The following is a 20,444-nucleotide window of genomic DNA, read 5'->3' on the forward strand; positions in this document are numbered from 1 at the left end:
GGAAAATGTGATGTTTCCATGTTGTGTTTTGGGGCATTTCCTGTCACGGGCACTAGGCCTACTCACACAAGTAAGGTACCATTTTTATCAGAAGACGTGGGGGAACACTGAGTGGGAGGAAATTTGTGGCTCCTCTCAGATTTCAGAACTTTCCCAAAGAAAACAGACCTGCTTTTTGCAGAGTGCCTAGCTGTGGATGAGCTGCTAGGCACTCACTTCACAGCTAGGCACTCTGCAAAAAGCAGGTCTGTTTTCTTTGGGAAAATGTGATGTGTCCATGTTGTGTTTTGGGACATTTTCTGTCACGGGCACTAGGCCTACCCACACAAGTGAGGTACCATTTTTATTGGGAGCCTTGGGGAACGCTGGGTGGAAGGAAATTTGTGGCTCCTCTTAGATTCCAGAACTTTCTATCACTGAAATGTGAGGAAAATGTTTTGTTTTGCCAAATTTTGAGATTTGCAAAGCATTCTGGGTAACAGGACCTACTTAGAGCCCAACAAGTCACCCCATCCTGGATTCCCCTAGGTGTCTAGTTTTTTAAAGATAGACAGGTTTTGTAGGTTTACCTAGGTGCCAGATGAGCTGGAGGCCAAAATCCACAGCTCGGCACTTTCCAAAGAACACGTCAGATTTCGATGTAAAAATGGGATGTGTCTATGTTGCGTTTCCTGGTGCAGGCATTAGTCCTACCCACGCAAGTGAGGTACCATTTGTATCGGGAGTCTTGGGGGAACACAGAATAGCAGAACAGGTGTTGTTGCCCCTTGTCTTTCTCTCCATTTTTCCCTTCCAAATGTAAGAAGGGTGTATAAAAGACATCTATTTGAGAAATGCCCTGTAACACATGCTATTATGGGCACCCCGGAATTCAGAGATGTGCAAAAAACCACTGCTTGTGCTCATTTTGGAGATACAAAGTTTTCTTTGATACCTATTTTTCACTCTTTATATATCACAAGATGAATTGCTGTATACCCAGAATAAATGAAAACCCATTGCAAGGTGCAACTCCTTTAATGGCTCTGGGTTCTTGATGAACCCACAAGCCCGACATATCCTCACAACCAGAAGAGTCCAGCAGACGTAACAGTATATTACTTTTGAAAATCTTACATAACAGGAAATAGTTACAGAGTAAAACGTGGAGAAAGATGGGTTTTTTTAACCTCAATTTAATTTTCTTTTTTTTATTTCAGCTATTATTTTCTGTAGGAAAACCTTGTATGATCTACACAAATGACACTTGCTGAATTTAGAGTTTTGCCTAATTTCCAGAAATGTTTAACTTTCTGGGATCCATCATTGGTTTTACACCCATTTCTGTCACTAACTGGAAGGAGGCTAAGAGCACAAAAATAGTAAAAGTGGGGTATGCCCCAGTAAAATGCCTATTGTGTTGAAAAATGTGGCTTTCTGATTCAGGTCTGTCTGTTCCTGAAAGCTGGGTAGATGATGATTTTAGCACCCCAAACCCTTTGTTGATGCCATTTTCAGGGAAAAAACCACAAGCCTTCTTCTGCAGCCTTTTTTCCCCATTTCTTTTTAAAAAAAATATTTTTTGCTGTATTTTGGCTAATTTTTTGGTGTCCTCCAGGGGAACCCACAAACTCGGGCACCTCTAGAATCCCTAGGATGTTGGAAAAAAAGCACATAAATTTGGCGTGGGTAGCTTATGTGGAAAAAACGTTATGAGGGCCTAAGCGCAAACTGTCCCAAATAGGCAAACAAATGCCTGGCACCTGAGGGGGAAAAGGACTGGCAGCGAAGGGGTTAAAGGTTCATGCTGGATTATTTGTAATTTATTTCTGTGCCAGCTCCTTGTTTGATAGCCTATATAAAGTGCTTTCAATCTAGAGCGTGCCTATTTGAAGCAAAACCTCCAACATTACCGTCTCAAACTGGCAGCATTGTGCGAAAATATGCATGTAGACAAAGTGAGTTGAAATCCCAAATTCAGACTTCCACTTCTCAGCATGGTTTAGTCTCAAGAGTGAGCAGTGTGGAGAAGCTTGTTATGCTGCAGCAAACCTCAAGATACTGGGCTCTCACTTTCCCTCCATGGGCACAAGATTCACACTGTAGATTAACAAACATGAGGTGATTTAATATGCAGTGACGCACTCCACGAACATCACCCTCTCGCTGGCATCAAACCACAAATAAATGATTTGCAAATTTGGTAGCTGGAAAATGAAGTCCTGGAACATAATGGATCTGAATTAAACTTTACCACCACATATCAGAAAATGACTTTGAATTGCAGAGTGTGATCTGATAAATGCACAAACTCCCAAACATCTCTTAGTCGTCTTCTGATTTTAAATCCTAACTTGCAAAAAAATGTCAGTCTTTTCATTATGTCCTCTAAATTGTGTGGTTCAATTGTGGATTCGTCATTATGAATGGATACGTTTTCTATTGTCTTAATACAATCTAATAAATAGTCGTATATTATGGCTAATTCCTAATCTATGTGACTTTACGAAAGACAACGTTTTGTACAAGTGTCTTACTAGGCAATGTATCCTATGTGATATTTTTGGTGATTGTATATAAGATGTCCGCTTTCACGTGTGTGTTTGCTTTTTCCATGTTTATTTTAGCTTGATCAGTGTGGAATAAATGAGTCCTGATTTAACGTGGAGTAGATCCATTTTGGGAGTCACCCTCGAAAGAAACACTTGACCATTTGACATCTTTTCCTGGCCTGTCGCAAGTCCGTGGCCCAGCAACACAGTCTTTCATGCACAGCTGTATTCTATGGGCTTGACATCATCATACTTGGGATGTAGGACACAAAGTCCCAAGCAGGCTGATGTCAGGCCCATGATGGCTGCCATCCTGTCACGGTATTTCTTGCACAGAACAATAGGAATTTAGACCATCGGCTAGAAGTCAAGACCCAATTACGGCAGGGTGTTTGTGGAAAAACCTGTGTTGATGTTTTGTTGAAACATTAATGTATACAGCATTTAATAATTATCTTTTAAAACAACAGGAGGTAAAATTAAAATCCAATGTGTCTTGCTCTGTGTTGTTGCTCCTTTAGGTGAATTTCATCCTCTTTATCTGCATAATCCGAATATTGGTACAAAAACTCCATTCACCTGATGTAGGACGGAATGAAAATAGTCAATACTCGTAAGTGTTTACTTTTGATTAGTAAAAGTATTGTTCTGTAAAATCTATTTGGTATTTGGATTATAAGATTATTTAATACGTCAAATGTAACCACTGTAGCTTGACAATTACATTCTCAATATTATCCTGTTAGGATTAATTGAGTTAATCATGTGCAAGGATAAATTATTATTTAACATATGCATTTTCATCTGGCTTCAATTCAGTCTAACTGGTTTCTAGGTTGATGACGAATCTATGTGAGAATCTTTGATCAAATTACAAAAAAAATCAACATACTGGAACATAGAGGACAATTTGTTCTTTTGGGGTCTTTAAAATATCCTTTATCAAAGTTCCTTCTTTTTGCTATTTATAACCAAAGAAATAAAACGATCGAGTTTCCATCTAGCTACATTTTCCATATATAGATGTGAAATATTAAGTAACAATTCCAAATAGTATATCACACATTTATTAAATACCCAGGGGAGAATATGATTATCTCACTATTAACTTAAAAAGGGGGCGTTTGTTTGTGCTTCAACTACTCACTGGTTTCTCATAACTGATGTGTTATGCAGTTGTCATACGTATTCTGTTCATCAAATTTCATACCCAGCTTCACAAGCATTTTATTTGGATTATGTGTCTTATTCTTGGAATAAAATACTTCTGTATATCCTGGAGTTAGACACACACAATTATTGCCCCCCTTGCATTAGCAAGAGTGTTAAATGTAAATGAAGCCTAGAAGTTGAATGTGTTCTCTACTAATTTCATATTTACCTATATGGTTCTGTGTTTTTATTTTTGAATCAAATGGAATGTATATTTTTTATTTAAAATCAAATTATTAATGATTTTTAATAGATATATTTCTCTATTTCCCTGTGTGTTGTTGTGTTATTCCCTATTCTCGCTATATTTTGTGTGAGTGCCTTGAAGTACCTGTGAGTGGCTGTGTGTGGTGTTTGACCAAGGCCTAGCTGGAGTAGATTTGGATTTGTTTGTGCTGTAGCACTTCTAGAGTAGTAGATGCAGGTTTGACTTTTGTGAATGGTGACTGTCTTGATACTTTTAGTTGTGTTTTTGTATTTGCATGTGTCTTCCTGTACCCCTCCTTAAGTTTACATTAGTCCTCCAATTTCATAGTCGATATTTCCCATTTTCTAACCAGTTCCATTTGCCAATCCCATATTGACACAAAAAACATACAAGAAAGTTTTTTATAGTCTGGATGGAGAACTCCATGCATAAGAAATAGAAGAGGTCTATATTTTAGATCTCCATCAAGATGTTAATCAGTAGCATTAGTGAGTAAGCAGAGGAATTCTCGTGACACACTGCATTTTGTTTGCAAAATACTTTGGTGAGTAGGCCCCATAGGTGTGGGGTGGTTAAATCAAAATCAGAATATGTAAAACATTTTCTTGTCAGAGTTATATACATGCACACTTACTCAAGTTTTCAAAATGTTACCCAATTCCTTTCCCATTAATTAACTCCATAGGAGAGTTGTTTTTGTATTGAAGCAATCTTTGGAAAGTGCCTGGCTGGCAACTAAATAGTTAACAAATGACCTGAGTCAGGACAGGAAGTCTAATGAAGGGAAAGTGCTATAAATTGATTCGAAAACATTATTGTTTGTAAATATTTTACATGCAGAAAACAGCTTAGGTTCTAGTACGCCTTACCAGATGATAAGTAAAAAAACGAGTTAGAGCTATTAGCGTTGCAAATTCCTAACTGGACTTTTCGTGCCACAAGAATTGAAAACAGTTGACATTAGCGAGCCGATTCAAAGCGACAGGGCTGCTATGAGCATGAGCGCGAAGGAGAGACACAAAAAGGAAAAGAAGTTTGCTCGCAATCAAACGTATCGGCAATCGCGCAATTATCCATGTAATAGAGGTAGTCTGCAAGGGGTTAACAAAACCGCCCCAAGGAGGGATAAATTTAAAGCATTTACCAATGATGGTAAAGGATTTTTGGCAGGCAAGCCCACAAACGAGTGAAAGTGACGGGGGTGCGGTGGGCGTGGTGAAAAACCCACAAGACTTATAACAGGTCAAAGCGCTTATGCGCTCGACATAATGAATCATATTCAGACACAAAGATGAGATGGATGAGATGTGTATGCTGCGTTTCAGGTCTTGCCAAAAGACAGCTTTAGCTGTCTTGCCAGCATCATGTTTTCTGAGATAATCATAACAAAATTACACATATGCACAGAGGTTGGATTAAATTATAGTAATTAAAATTACTTTATGTTACAAAAACCATAGCAATTCACTGAAAATAAGAAAAGTAACAGTGAAGTTATATGTAAATTCAGAATTTACTTGCAAGAAACCATACAAATTCAGCAGTTTTAGTTATTTCAAGTAACGATAACTCACGTCCTAAGGTAACTGTAACTCACACCCTCGCCACTGCTAATTACCCCAGATATTACAGCACTCATGACATCTACTATAACATAATTAAACACATAGGGGCGCAAGTTAGAGTTACCTTAGGGTGCAAGGTATCGTTAGTTGAAATCACTCTAACTGCTGAATTTCTATGGTTTCGTGAAAATAAATTCAGAATCTAACTATAACCTCCCTATTACCTTTTTTTTTTCAATTAATTGCTATGTTTTTTTTAACGTAAAGTAATTTTAATGTATATATATATATGTGTACATATATATATAAGTATAATATGTATTCACACATATATATAATAATATGTATACACACACATATATATAATATATATATACACACATATATAACATATATACACACAAACATATATAATAATATATGATAATATATATATATATATATATATATATATATATATATATATATATATATAAATATATATATGTGCACATACATATATATTCACTTAAAAAAACTAAGGTTACAAGGACATTATAGTTAGGTTCTCAGTTTACTCATATGAAATCATAGAAATTTAGCAGTTATCCTTTGTTATTTCAAGTGACAGTAACTCGGGCCCTAAGGTAACTGTAACTCGCACCCTTACCATGCGCAGTTTCTTATCAATCATTTTATTGCAAATGTTGCTGTGATAATATCAAAGATGCCATAGAAGATGTCATCAATGATATAATATGTAGAGTAATTAGCTGTGCATGGCAAAGGCATGAGTTATAGATTTTCTGGTAAAGGATGTTTCCACTTTAGGTAATGAGGTTTCCCAGGACTTACTAAGAGAAAGGATCAATTACTTGCACCTACAAATGAAACGCTACCATAAAATAGGCATTTTCTTGTACAGTATATGTGTAACTACCAACTGGCCCAATGCTATGACACCTTTGGCCAGGCCTGCCTTTTAACTGTACAGCACCATGCAAGTTTGGGTTTCTGAGCTCATAATTACTATTGAAACTTAAACTTTAAGTTTCAGAATGCAATGTGTGACTGTATACTAATACAGGACAAAATGTCGGGTCTAAAGTTATATAGCATTAACAGAAGTTGCTTTTATTAAACACATTCAACAAGTATTAGCTGTACAAACCAGTAAATAAAAACCTAAGGCAGAAATACAAGTGGATCTGTTGTGGATAAGTGTGGGTCACTCCTAAAAAATATCCTTTCCCCCTGAAATTCGACACATCACTGAGAGTTGGAAATAAGGTAGAGCACAGGGAACTGTCTGGGCTCAGTGGTAATTGGGGGCTGAGACGAAGACATTACTATCCTGCATGGAGAACATATGTTTTCATATCTGAAAGCAAGTATTCTCTCATCACCCACTATGCTCAAAGACAGCATCCTGACTCATATCATATCACCCACATTTCATATCAATGGCTGGCAGTGCTTATTTTGAGCCAGTGGTTGCAGGCAGGCCTCCCCCGCAACTCTTTTTTTGGGGGACTGGACTTATTTTACATCATCAGATTTTGACCCAGATCAAAAGACAGAAAAGGCGGGAAGAATAGGGGAAACAAAAAAGGCAAAACAATGGCAAAGGTAGAAAGCAGGGATGAAAAAGACACTGCAGTAGTCGGATGAAAGGGACATGAGGTGGAACACAGCCTTAGTATTTGGAAATCCTGGCCTCTGGCAGCATTGGTGTGGGCTACTAAAGAAAACTTTGGGTCCTGGTACTGTCTCGTTTACAAATTAAGCACTGTTGCTGGGTGTGTTATTGAAAGAAATGCATAAATGTATTTTATCAGTTTGATGAAGTAATAGTAATTTTCTCTACTATTGGTGTGTGGTTCACAAGTTACTCAAGTTACTGCAACCTTTTGTAAATAAGTAGGATTAATGAATATATTTATGTAAATTCCACACTGACCAAACCACCCTGAGTTGCTTTGAACTGTTCATTTATGGGTTTAATTTATCTATTGATTTATTTTCCAAGTGGGCAAAAGGGAGCCAGTGATTCAGAGACGTTCTTTCTGAAGTGTTGTGGTACGTCGATTGATGTTAGCTCAGAAGTTGAAAAACTGCTTGATTAGTGATTTCCTCAACAGTTCTGAACTGAATATGTCTATTTATAATCTTGTTTCACAGTTATGTGCTAGGATAGTGAGAAATCATACCCCTACTTTGTATTTTTATGCTGGTGCAAGGTGACTGTTCTAAGCGTCCAGTCACTGGAATGCAAGGGAGTAGCCAGAAAATTAAAATAGCCCCCACTTTTAACAAAAGCATTGATGTCTCCAAGCAAGCGGAACCCTCGCTAGAACAGCTTTCTTGTTTCTTCCATCCATGCATCTATCCATTTATTTTTTTACCGTTCCATCCACCTGCTGATAGCTACTTTTTCACCTTCACATTCTGTCATGCATTCACTCATTCAATCTTTACCCATTCCATCTACCCATCCATCAAATTTGCCATCCGTCATCCATCCATCCATCCATCCACCTATCTCCCCATACAATCTGCCATACATCCACTCTGCCATCCATCCATCCACTCTCCCATCTATCCACTCTGCCATTCATCCATCTAGACACCCTGCCATCCATCCATCCTTTTATCCAATCATCCATCCATCCATCCTTCCTGGGGCGTTGTGAACCCACCTACGTTAGCAGCTACAGCGCAGGTAGTGTTCTAATTTAGGCCTCCTCTCTCACCTGCCCAGCCACCTATACTATACTGTAGCTGCTAAAGCATGAGTTCACGACGCCCCTGCTGGAATATCGAGCTATGGCTTGGAGGGACAACAATGAGGAGTATTTCTGTTTTTAGGCTAGCTTATTTGTACCCATTTAGATCGGAATCACTTTTAGACCGTCTCTGATTTGTTTGACGTTTCGCTTCATACTGTACATACTTATTTTTGTATTTTATGCGTATACATATTACAATAAGGTGCCTTTGTGTAGATCCAGGGATTTTTGCTAGACCATAGACCTACCGTTTGAACATGGATTAACTTTAAGGAGCTTCAAAGATTTGCACTAGTTTAAGTGTATATCGTGTGCTCCGTTTGAGAGAAATTAATGTTGCCAAATGACTTCGTTGTTTTCTGATGCCTGCTTCAAGTGGGACCTTCTGTGGGAGTGTTTTGGGGTCATCCATGTCAACAGTGACACTTTAGCTTAGGAGCAGTAGCAAGGCGAGGAGCTGTAATCCTTATCATTAAAAAGTCTCAGTTGCAAGACGCAACACCTTTTCCATGCTGTAAAGAGGCCAGAAGCCGGCTGTTTGTCCTCACGTGGGTTGTTTGAGTAAAGATAATCTCGCAGTTGTCATACGAACAAAGACTCATGACCTAATTCATTGTTTGTTGAAGTGATAGCACTGCCACGTATTGACTAGGCACGGAAATGTTTCTCGAAGGTTCCTTAAAGTGAAACAGAAGCACATGTTCCCATAAAAAATTGATGTTATCTCTTAAGGTTTTGACTAATTTTACTGACTCATTGCACACTCCTAAATCTTTTTTTTGTTTTACATTTATGCCACTCATATTAAAAGGGCAGCAAAGTCTTTGTTTGACATTTTCTGTGGTTAAAAAAACAGATGTATTTTTAGAGAATGTGCATATTAATATCATGTTATGTTATGCAACTTTTGTATAGCACAGTGTATGGCATTTCCTAATCCACTTGACACAGGTCGACGCACTCTCAGAGTTCCTTCTCTCCTCTGGGGAGGTGCGAGGGAGTCAACATTTATGAGCTTTTCAATGTTCTCCGTTTCCATATTTTCATAATGCTACTCTGTAATTTTGCTTTGTTTACCCATGTGTATTATGTCATTATTATGGTGATCTGCAAGTTGTTGGACATTGCCTGGATCTCTTCATGTTGAGTCGGATATTGACCTCTTCCACCACATTATACAGGAACGATAGGCCTTGATATGCAGGTCAGTGCCCCTGGATATGCCAATGAATTATGTACATGACAGTGTCATCCCATTCCCTGGTGGAACTGTTGGACCAAATCATTTTGAAGGATCCAACACTTCTTTTTTGTTGGAAGAGATTTAGCATATCGATACATTTATAATTCCCAGACTTCTCAGCAAGAACCTAGAACATAGAAATATCAAAGGTATCTCAAAGCATGCTTACCTGACTGGCCACCAAAGATGTACAATTCAGTCAAGATTTCTCCAGCCTCCATAACCGACTTGAACGCTGCAGTTGAGAAATCAAGGCCAAAACTCCAGACAGGGTAGCCACGGAGATCAGAAGTGCAACACGAATACCACTAAAGTCATTCTACATGAAAGTTCAGTCAGAGCCGTGCATATCAAAGAAAAGATTCCGTCCAACTCAATGCACAGTTAGTTTTAGTTACCCTTTCTCACTGGCTGTATGCTGGAGTTAAATTGTGACCCCTGCGCAAACAGGAGTCTGAACAGGAATTGGAAGTTTGAGTTATGTGATAAATGGTACACCACGTCCGTTTCCCTTTGACAGATTTGGACAGGTAAAACCTACAGAAATTGAATGGGGAAAAGAACGGTGGAAAAGACAAAACGTGGGGTTCAGTGCCTTAAAAATTGTGTCTGCTTGTAAGCGCCATTTTCAAGTAAAATAACTGGCATAGGAACTATCTTCTTGCACCATGTGGTACCTCACCCAAGGTTTATGGTATTTACTGGGTGCTGTAAATACCTCACCACCATGAAGCCTATGTGTAATCGGAGCCTCTGTCTCATAGTTCTTTTCAAACTATTATATATTCTATCCCAGTTACCCTAGTCCCTTTCTTCTTAAAAGGACTATGCAGTGTTGTTTTCGTTCTCGTTGCCCCCCCTAATCTCTTGGCTGTGACCTGTAGTTGATTTTTTCCATGGAAGTTCAGTTTTGGTATTTTACTTCACATTGTAAAAGTATAATCTGTGGGTTTTATGTGTGAGTCAATTTATGCATAGCCGAGACGATTGCTTTTTGACTGAGGGGCTCCCATATGGCAGTGCATAACCCAACCTTGCTGTATTTGGCTCTGGTTAGTTACCAAGGGGAGACTGAGAAAGAGGAAATAGTGTTGCAAATGTTTTAATGTTCAAGTAATTGGCTGTGATTTGGGTTTTTAGGGCTTGATGTTGATTTCAACTTTACATGAGTCAGTGAGTAGAAATAATGGCGGGGATGCATCTAACCACATGTTTTCTTTGCATGGCGAGCAGTACTTAGCAATGACCTCCCATTGAACATCAGATATTCTCCTCCATTATGCATATCAGGAAAGGACTTAAAACCCATTTCATCGCCATATTTATGCAGTTCCAGATTGTATCTCTTTTTCTCCTACCTCACCCCACTATGATGTTATGTTTCTTGTAATTTCTCTGTATGTACACACTTCTCTTCCCAGTGCTTTATTTGTAAAAGAATGAGTGCCGGTGCCCTGGGATCTATTCAGAAACCATGATGGGTGCAATTAAATGTCTAGACGCCAATTACCAGGACTGTGCAGTAGTCTATCCATCTCATGTCTTTCTAATGCACTGCTTGCCCCATTATCTCACTCCTGCAGGTTCCTGGTTTCTTCTTTTGAGACAGTGTTTCATCTATTTTCTTCCCCTTGTGTATTTTTCTTCTATTTGTATCGGCACCTATCAGATAGGGAATAATAAGTGGCAGGCCCAAATACCAGTTCAAATTAAGCTCTGTATTTTCCTCAGTTCATGCTCCTTGTATATGCGTGTCTCAATAGCCTCATATTTTAGGTATATGTTCTGTTACTAAGCAATGTGCTATACTGCCATTTGGAGCCAGTTTTGTGGTTTATAAATACCCCCTAATAAAACAGATTTTTATAGGAAGCTGTGTGCACCTCTTGTTTTCTGTCTGGAGATTGTGGAGGTAGAGTAGAGTAGAAAGAGTTGAAATAGAATTTAGGTATCAATATTTTGGCCTGAGGAGATACAAAGGTGGGTGGATAAAGTGAACACAGGTTTGATTGTTTCTCAGTGTTCAAGTGGTTACAAATAACAGCAGTACTAATATAAAAATTAAGTATATCTAGTAAATTTTTCTTGATGTTCTATGTAGGGTAATCAACTATGTTGTGATTCCTTCTTAGTAACAGGTGATCAAGAGTATTTGGTGAGTGGCACATTGCTTCCAGGATATGGGAGTAGAGGAGTCCTGCTTGTTGGTTCATTTGACAAGGTGAAAGAAGTGTTGCTGAACTGTGAGTTGCAGTCTATTGCAGAAAAATAGTATTGAAGATGACCTTTTTTGGCTGTCTTTTTTGTCTCAATGCCTTTCTGTGAATTCCTGTTGATGACAGAGGTAAGTACTGATAGAGGAGATTGTACTGAATGGTGGATAGGCTGGTTTGTAAAGGTGACAAGACATGCCGAGGTTTGTCCCCAGAAGAACCTTATTCACATGTGAGTCTACTTGAATGTATTTGTGAGATAATGGTAAGTGGGCCATTTTTGGACCTGTCAGTTATCTCAGATTGTTGTACTGAGTAATTAGGCTGGTAGCATCTATAGAGAAATAGGCTGTGTTGCAGGCCCTATTGAGGCTCTGACCCTTGGATCTAAGTGATGGTTTGTGTTAGTTTAAGTTACTTTGATGAGGAGTCCTGTTTGTGAAGTTGGTTCTGTGGAAAATAAAGGTGATGGTTAGTTTAGTTGTGAAGGGGTTTTGGTTCAAAGAGCATGACTTAAGGAACTCCATAAGTGTGTACTTGAAGGTTTTATTTCGTAAAGCGGATATGACGAGGGAGGATATTCCATAGGTTTGTTGCAAAGAATGAGATTTTCCAGTGACTATTTATTTTTTTGTCCACTGACTATTTATTTTTTGAAGCAGGATTCTGGAACACTGAGAGCAATGTTAGATCTCAAAGATCGGATATTTCAGGTAATAGAAAATGTACTTTGTTTATATTCAGAATACTGCTGCTAACCTGTCAGCCTATTGTCTGCCAATATAAACTTAACTCTGCATTTGATCTCTTTGGTTATAGTAATTTGACTGCTGCATTGTGACCTCATTTACTTTTTTCAGTCAGGCGGAAAGTGGTCATCAAAATAGTAAAATGACATCATTCAGACAGGACATGCTTAGGCTGACTGTAGCCTGTAGACTTCATGGATATGCTAGGTATTATGTGGAGTGTTAGTTTGTGTGGAGTGGTGGCTCTAAATAAGCATGTGTTTATTATGTTGTTCATGGGGAATTCTAGTGATATGTTTCTAGTGCAGGATTGTGCATAGACATAGGTCCTAATTTTAAACTCGGCAGACTGGTTACTCAGTCACAACAATGAAAGCTATCTCATCTGCCAAAAATCAAAATCCCATTATATCCAGTATGGTTTAGATTTCAGCAGATGGGATAACCGTCACCATTGTGATGGAGTAACCCATCCGCCAAGTTATAAATCAGGCCCATATATGTTGGTTAGGCAGTATCACAATCCCATATTGCACCAAGGGCATGGACCTTTAGATTGGTTGCCACCACTGCAGAGCCTGTGTGTGCAGTTTTAAAGTGCCATTTCGACCTGGCAAGTTCACCCACTTGCCGGGCCCGAACCTTCCTTAATTATACATATAAGTCATCCGTAAGGTAGGACTGGGTCAGCTCTAAGGGCAGGGTGCAGTGTATTTAAAAAGTTGGACATGTCCTGGTAGTGAAAAAACGATTACATTTGTATTTTACTACTGCAAGGCCTATCTCTCCCATAGGTTAACATTGGGGTCACACTGAAGCAGCTTTGAAGGTAACTTCCAGTTGCGAAAATATAGAAATTGGTAGTTTGATGTCTCTGGACTCACAATTTAAAATCAAAGCTTATGGTGAAGACGAAATTAAAATTGCAAGTCTGAACATGCCACTTTTAGGAAGTTGGCATTTTGATACTTTAACCAATCTGTGCCTCTGCCTGTCTCTGAATACATGTCTGGGATTGATGACAGATGGACTTTGTGCATTCCCTCTAGACATTCACATACAACAGGAGCTTAGGTGGGGCTTAATTGGCCCTAATGGGCCATTAAATGGTTTGATGGGGGCGCACTGCCTCACAAACATCTGAATAGGGCTGTACCTTTCCCCACACAAAGGGCTGCATAACCCGCTGCAGAGTGTCTAGAGCCAGGGAATGAAGGACAGTGACCTTTTGTTCTTCAAAGGCCCCTTTGAAGTCTCCCCCACTTCAAGGGCACATTTGAATAGAAATACTGGACCCCAAACCCCACCAACTCAGAACTCTCTAGAACCAAGGACATTCTGTCAGGAAGAAGGACTGCTCTGCTGCAAGGAGGGACTGCCACTCTGCAACTGCATTGCTGTGCTGGTTTACTGCTTGCTGAGCTGTAGGAGGGGCTGTCACTTTGCTGCTTGCATTGCTGTGTTGGCCTGCTGACTGCTGTTGCTTGCCTGGGAGTGAGAATGACTGGACCTGTTCTCTACATCCTTGAGCTCAATATTCTCCAAGGGCTTGTTGGCTTGCCCCCTGTTCTCCTGCAGCCTCAGGGACATCAAAGACTGCCTGCAACTCAGTTGCTACAGCACCTGGACTCTGACATTTGTGAGTCTGCCCTGCCAAGTGGTACAATCCCAGTCCTGGACACTTGGAAGTGGGCCTAAGGTGAGCTGCCCTCTGTGGTCCTCACTGTAACCACCTCAAAGCCACGCAATGCAACAGTGCAAGGACGGCACACCTGGATCTAAGGTACTGTGTTCAGTGGGCCTAAGTAGGTCCCTGTATCTGGCCTACACTCTTTTGTGGTTGGCCTAACCTTTTGACTTTGTCCCGGTCCGGCGTGACCAGATAACCATAGTTGGCGCTATGTGCTTTTATGTGCTATTTTCACCAACGTCTTTAAAAATGCATATCTCAGGATCTACTTATTGGATTTTTGTTGTTTTATTACTCAGATAAATATTATCAATTTTTCTAAGCTGGTGTGGAGTCTTTTTATGGTGTCTTTTACTGTATTACTGTCATAAAGTGTTGCACATATACTTTATACTTTTCCTCTTATGATAAACCTGACTGCTCTGTGCCAAGCTACTAGAGGATGAGCACAGGATAACTTAAGGTGTGTAGCTGACTTTCCCTGACTAGGATTGTGGTCTCTACTTGGACAGGGTACTACCTCTGTCAACTGGAGATGTAAGTTCTAACAACAATGATTCGTGCATCATCTGTGTCATTGGCACAGGTGTAAAATGCCAAGCTGAAGATGAGATTTAATGAAATTAGCTTAGAATTGAATCTTTAAGATTGTGAATCATAGGGTGATATTTGGTAGGCCCCACAGGTCACCTGATAAATGTCTGAAAAGTGAGAATCTAAGTGCATGGTTTGTTATCTTTTGGTGAGAAAAGAAAAGCTTCACTATTGATCCCCAGGTCCTTAACTGTGAACTGAAAGTGTGATGTTTTACAGTTTCTAAGACTTTGCAAACAACTAGAAGGACGATGATGTCCAATGGATGATTTTTCTGAAGATTTGTGTTGATACTAAAGCAGATTCTGCATGTCTTGGCATCAAACAGAGTGTTTTAACGGTGTTGTCAGTGTAATGTAAATGCAATTTTCAAGGAGTTTTGTTGAGTGATATGTGCCTGAGATGGGTCTGTAGTTTCTAGGGTTGTGTGGAGGTAAAGATGTCTGAGTTGCGGTTTATCTTAAATGTTTTCACTTTTGTGGCACTATGGTTGTCTGTAGAACGCCGTTCAAAAGGGCACAGAGAGTTTTCATGCAGGAAAAATGTATGTATATTATTTAATGTCAGCGGTGTGGCTCAACCGCCCACTTACCAAATGTTTCCCCCAGCGGATCCACTTGAGACTTCTCTCTTTGAAAACATAGCAGTTTCATTACCTCTAAATTAGGGGGGGGGGGGCAGAACTGAAGATTCTTAGGTGGGCAGGTGGGCTCTCTTTCTGCCAAACTCTGAATGAAGCCTTATATATTTAACAAATATTGGTTGAGGTTTAGCCAGATAGTGGCCTTCATGTCTCAGGCATTGCATCCTTTGCGCAGAGGCTAGGTTGTCCACCTTTCATTGGATATATTTTGGCATAAAGAATTGATGTCATTTCTTACTGCACTAAATTATAGGTAGTTTGGGTCAGTTATAATCAGATGGGCAGCAGTAATGACTCAGGAAATGCATGCGTATATAGACGAATCATAAGCCTTGGCAAATATGTGACTGAGTAAATGAAAAATTATCAATCCTGGGGCAGTGGATATTTTGTAGCTTAGACAATCATAGTCAGTTCCCACTAAATGCGAATGTCATGGATTTCTTTAACAGTCTCATGTGGAGGGTATATTGGACCTGATGTAATGTATTTCTAGTCTTAATGAAATAGACTGTCATGTTTCTTGCAGTGCATTCAAGCTGTTCAATTTGTGCAATAAATAAGGGTACCAATATCAGGCCCAAATTGTGTTTCATCATGCATCTTTTGTGCTGGTAAATGATGGAACACAAGGTTAATGTTGCACTTTAAGCACCGGGCTATGTTTATGAGGTGGAAGTCATGCACCCACTTATATTTGATGGGGAAGCCTTGCAGCAGAGTGAAACATGCTGCATTCTGAATTATGATATTGTTTTATTCCAGGGTATAATACATGCCTAAATGGCAACACAGAGTTAAGAAAGAGTTCAGCATCCTCCACAGGCCATAAGAAATAGAAACTGCACTGATCTCGCCCAGAAAGTATACATAATAACTTATGCCAATATTGTTATTTTCTGATGACTGAAAATGAGTGGACAAAGTGTATTTAGCAGCAGTGTTATCAGCTTTCAGAATCTGGACAGGTGTAGTTGAAAACCCAGGGCAATTTATATTGTACTGACAATAGCTGTATTTCAGAACATCATTATGGTAAATATCTTATGTCATAAATAATTCCCTAAAACAATGTTATCCCACAGGATGTGGGTTTGCACGTATTAACTCCAAGGGGAGTCATTTTTGAAAATGATATTAACAACATAATATCTGTGTCAGTTGACATTGTGCAACCAATAATCTGGCACAGAACCAGCGAGTGGGACTCTTCTTACAAATGAAACGAGTGTGTAACCATAGAGAGATAGGCAATTTATGTGGTGTTGTTCGTTGCCCCTGAGTGCTATGTAGTGCACCTCCTCAGATGAGCTCCAAGTACAATAGTGTTTCCTGTTGAAAGATAAGCAATTGTTGTACCTCAACTTTTTGGGACACTACTAGAGGTTTGGATAGTTGTGGCCTGTGGCATGTAATGATGGGTGACCTCCTTGCAGTGGCTGGATTTTGGTGGATGCAGAACGTCATGATTGAAGTAATAATTACTCTAGGTAGAACAATGGAAACCACATTATTTCAAACACCATCTGGGATGATAGTCTCATCGGAGGTCCCACTAATGTGACTCCAGCCTCTGCACTGTATCTCTTTAACTTGAGTTTTGGCACAGGAAATATTATCAAGAAGATCAACAGGAACAAGAATGTTTCATTCGGTGGCTGTTGAGGTTTGAATGACAGGGCATAGTGAAGTGCAAGGAGTGCAAGGACATGAGCTGGGAGTTGTGTGGAAACATTCCCTTTCGCCAGCCAGTTTTTGAGTTGAAGTTGTTTGCCTTAACTCAGTTGGAGAAAAGGAAAAGGCAGCAAAATAGGGTAGGTGTCAGTTGGACCCTGGAGCTAATTCGCATCCCAGGCAAGAAAGGTGTAGCTGCAGGACACTTAAGTTCCAAGTGAGTGACTTGACTTAAGCCATTTACTTGCCTCTATCTGGAGGTCTACAAAAGTGAAAGGACTCCAGTGAACTGCAGTTGAGATACTTATGGCAGGAGTTGCGCACATAGCAGGCTGCAGAGATAAAGGGAGCATAGTGGGTCGTAAATAATAGTGGTTCAAAAGTGGTTTATCCAAAAGAAGGGCTTTGACCCACTGCACAAGCAGCATCCATTGCAGTTAAGTGATTTCGCCTGGAAAATGTGAACAACCTTCACTTCATGTGCTTGTCATTGTTGCTCTCACCTCAGTAGATATGTTTGCAGCCATTCGGATCCCTTATCTTATTTAGCAATATTTAAGAATTCTTGTGTACTGCTGTTTGAGCATATGTATTTAGTGTGTGCACAGTTGTTTTCTGCCTTTAGTGATTTCCATTTTGTAGCCGTTCTTAACATTCTAAATATTGAAAAGTAGAACTTGAATACAGAAAGTTTGAAATTATTCATTCTGTCTGTTGCCAGCTAACTTTGCGCTTGCTGGCTAGTATCACTTTCACTGACATTATGACTATAAACACATATACAAATGCATTGAAATATGTAAATACTGTGGTAATTAAATGGTTAGCTTGTAAAACGGTTAGTTGCTCTCTGACTCTCATATTTAGATGTGTAGGTAAAATGTAGTCACATAAGACACTGGCTGACCAGGCCTCCTACGTTGCCGACCTCTATGATTCAAGTCGTTGCCTCTGCCTGAGATGCCACTTTCAGAGACTGATCAAATTGTACTTTTAATGAGAAGTAGTTTCTGGAAGAAAAGTTTGTCACAGATTCTTGCCCCCGGATACCTCTGCCTTCGAGCCTAATCCCTTATCTATATTTGCTCCTGGTGGTGTGTTGACAGGTTGTCAGAGCAGATGTAGTTGGTCATACCTAAGACACAGCTCCCACCACTCGAGTCTTTGTAGTAGGAGGTCATCAATGATTTGTACACCAGGAGTACGAATATATTACTGTCATAGAGCAGTACAGTAATAGAAAGACGAACAGAAAGTGTTTGTAAGGGCAGAAACAAATCAAAGAATTTGAAACAACTGATGGAATCGTGTTTCTGAATAAAATATGTTTCCTATGATCTATAGTAGAATGTAGCAGGGAAGAAAAAATTGGTATTGGCTAAAATTGGTGTGATTGGAGTAATGTTTGTGAACTCATGTATGCTTCAGATAATTATTTCAATCAGGTATATTGTTTGATTACTTTTAATGCTGGGGTACCTTGTTTTGGAATGTGGTATTGTTAATTGGTTGCCTTTAGGTGGATTTCCTCCAAACTGCTTTGTCTAAAGATGTAATTGTTGCCGTGTGAAGACACACATTGACATACTATAATTATTTTGGAAAGGTATTCACGAGCTTCTTTTCTCTGTAATAATTGAACAACGTGTGATATTAGGATTTCTCCAATGCTCTCAATCAGTTCTCGTGTAAACTGTCTTTCAGTTCTTCGCTTACAAAGAAGTAATTTGTGCATTGTGAGTAACTTTTAGCTAATGCCACTGATTTCGCTGATACCAGCAGCTCAAGATCCATAAAACCATTAACGGCTGTAAACGCAAATGTGTAGAGGAAAATCATTGTATTTACACCTACTAGGCATTAAGGAAAGGATACTGTAATTGTGTAAATCCGGTTCTGGAGGGTAATCATGCTTAGTCTTTTTAGCTTGAAAACACCCATAGACATGTTTATGGCCATTCACAATCTGATCTTTCACCTCCTCCTCTAATAAAAAGTAACAGAGTTTTGTTCCTGCAAAAGGAAATCCACTTCTTCTTTGGGAAGGAAAGGGAACACTCCACCCTTGGTAAAAGTGTGGGAGAATTGGTCTTTCCACAGGAAAGACGTTTTCATCTGTCTGGAAAAAGAGAAAAAAATGTGCAATTGCTCAGGTGGGCTAACTTTGGCGGAATTCTACCATGTAACAAGTACATATTTCAGTGGAGTCCTATGGCCTTATTTTGAGTTTAGAGGATGGAATACTCCTTCATAAGCGTGACGAATAGCCTGTCTACCGTATTACATGTGCCATAAGATATAATACACTTTTAATGTGGCAGATAGGATCCGTCACGTTTGAGACGGAGTATTCGATCTACCAAACTCTAACTCAAGCCCATAATAATCTCTTCAAAAGGCACATGGCTGCCCTGCAGAATACCTGAAAATCTGCAGATCGGGCATCTTTCCAGGCACCCTACAATGTATGTTTAACAAAAGGGAAAAACAACTATCTGCACCAGTGGGAGGCGTACTTTTAGAGGTTTAGATTTATTTTTTGTGTAAATCGGGTCCACGGTCTTTTGATCTATGCTCAAGTCGGTTGTTATTCTGTGTCTTAAGAAGGTCTGATTTGTGAATAAAGGGGGGTAGCAAATTTGTATTTCATTAGAATGCTGATTAATATCTAGAAATGTGATACAAGTCCTAAAAATATCCCAGAGGTTGCCAGTTGGTATGAAGTTACACTGAACTAATAGACACTCAGGATCCCATTATGAGTTGGCCAGAGTTTGCTGTATAGATACCAGAGGGCCAGAATTAAGTTTAGCAACCAGTATATTCACTGTAGAGCCTGGCCTTGATGAGTTTTTGTACACTAAGATAGAGAATAACGGCTTGCACTCAGATTTAAGGGGTGCCCTTCCAAGCAGTTATTCACCATTTCATTGAAAAAAAGTCTTTGACACGTTTCACCTGTCTTGATCCGGAGGAATATCTCAGCTGGACTTCAGTTGAGAGGTGAGAAGTTGAATAGGAGGGCAGGGGTGACAAGCATGTGTCTGCCTGTTCAAATGGAGTATTAACTGCTCCCTTTGGACTGCAGCAGGTGGATGGAGCTGTGGAATCCTGCTTTCATCAACTCAATTCCCATTCCCTGGAGCTTTTGCGAGAGGCCCTGAATATTGGGTCAGGAAATTTCAGATCTAATTATTCTAGGCACAAAAAGACTCACAATTGCACACTGTACTACTTTACATAGGGGTACCACTCTGGATGAAATAGCACGACTTATAATGAGGGCCTCAGTGTTTGTGCCATCACAAACTCAGTGGATTCATTTTAATACACTTAAAGTAGAGGTACAATTAT

The 20,444-nt window shown here is 39.5% G+C and overlaps 1 protein-coding gene across 2 annotated transcripts in view; it reads left to right on the top strand.

The window, feature by feature from the left end:
- The window catches only part of VIPR1 (vasoactive intestinal peptide receptor 1), a 997,445-nt gene that overhangs the window by 939,872 nt on the left and 37,129 nt on the right, over positions 1–20,444 (top strand). For both annotated transcript variants that reach the window (XM_069210994.1, XM_069210995.1), the window contains one exon: positions 3,053–3,144. In XM_069210994.1, coding sequence (XP_069067095.1) covers positions 3,053–3,144 — 92 coding nt within the window. The remainder of the gene's footprint in view (positions 1–3,052; positions 3,145–20,444) is intronic.

Source organism: Pleurodeles waltl, chromosome 10 (genome assembly GCF_031143425.1).
Source record: "Pleurodeles waltl isolate 20211129_DDA chromosome 10, aPleWal1.hap1.20221129, whole genome shotgun sequence".
Lineage (NCBI taxonomy): Eukaryota > Metazoa > Chordata > Amphibia > Caudata > Salamandridae > Pleurodeles > Pleurodeles waltl.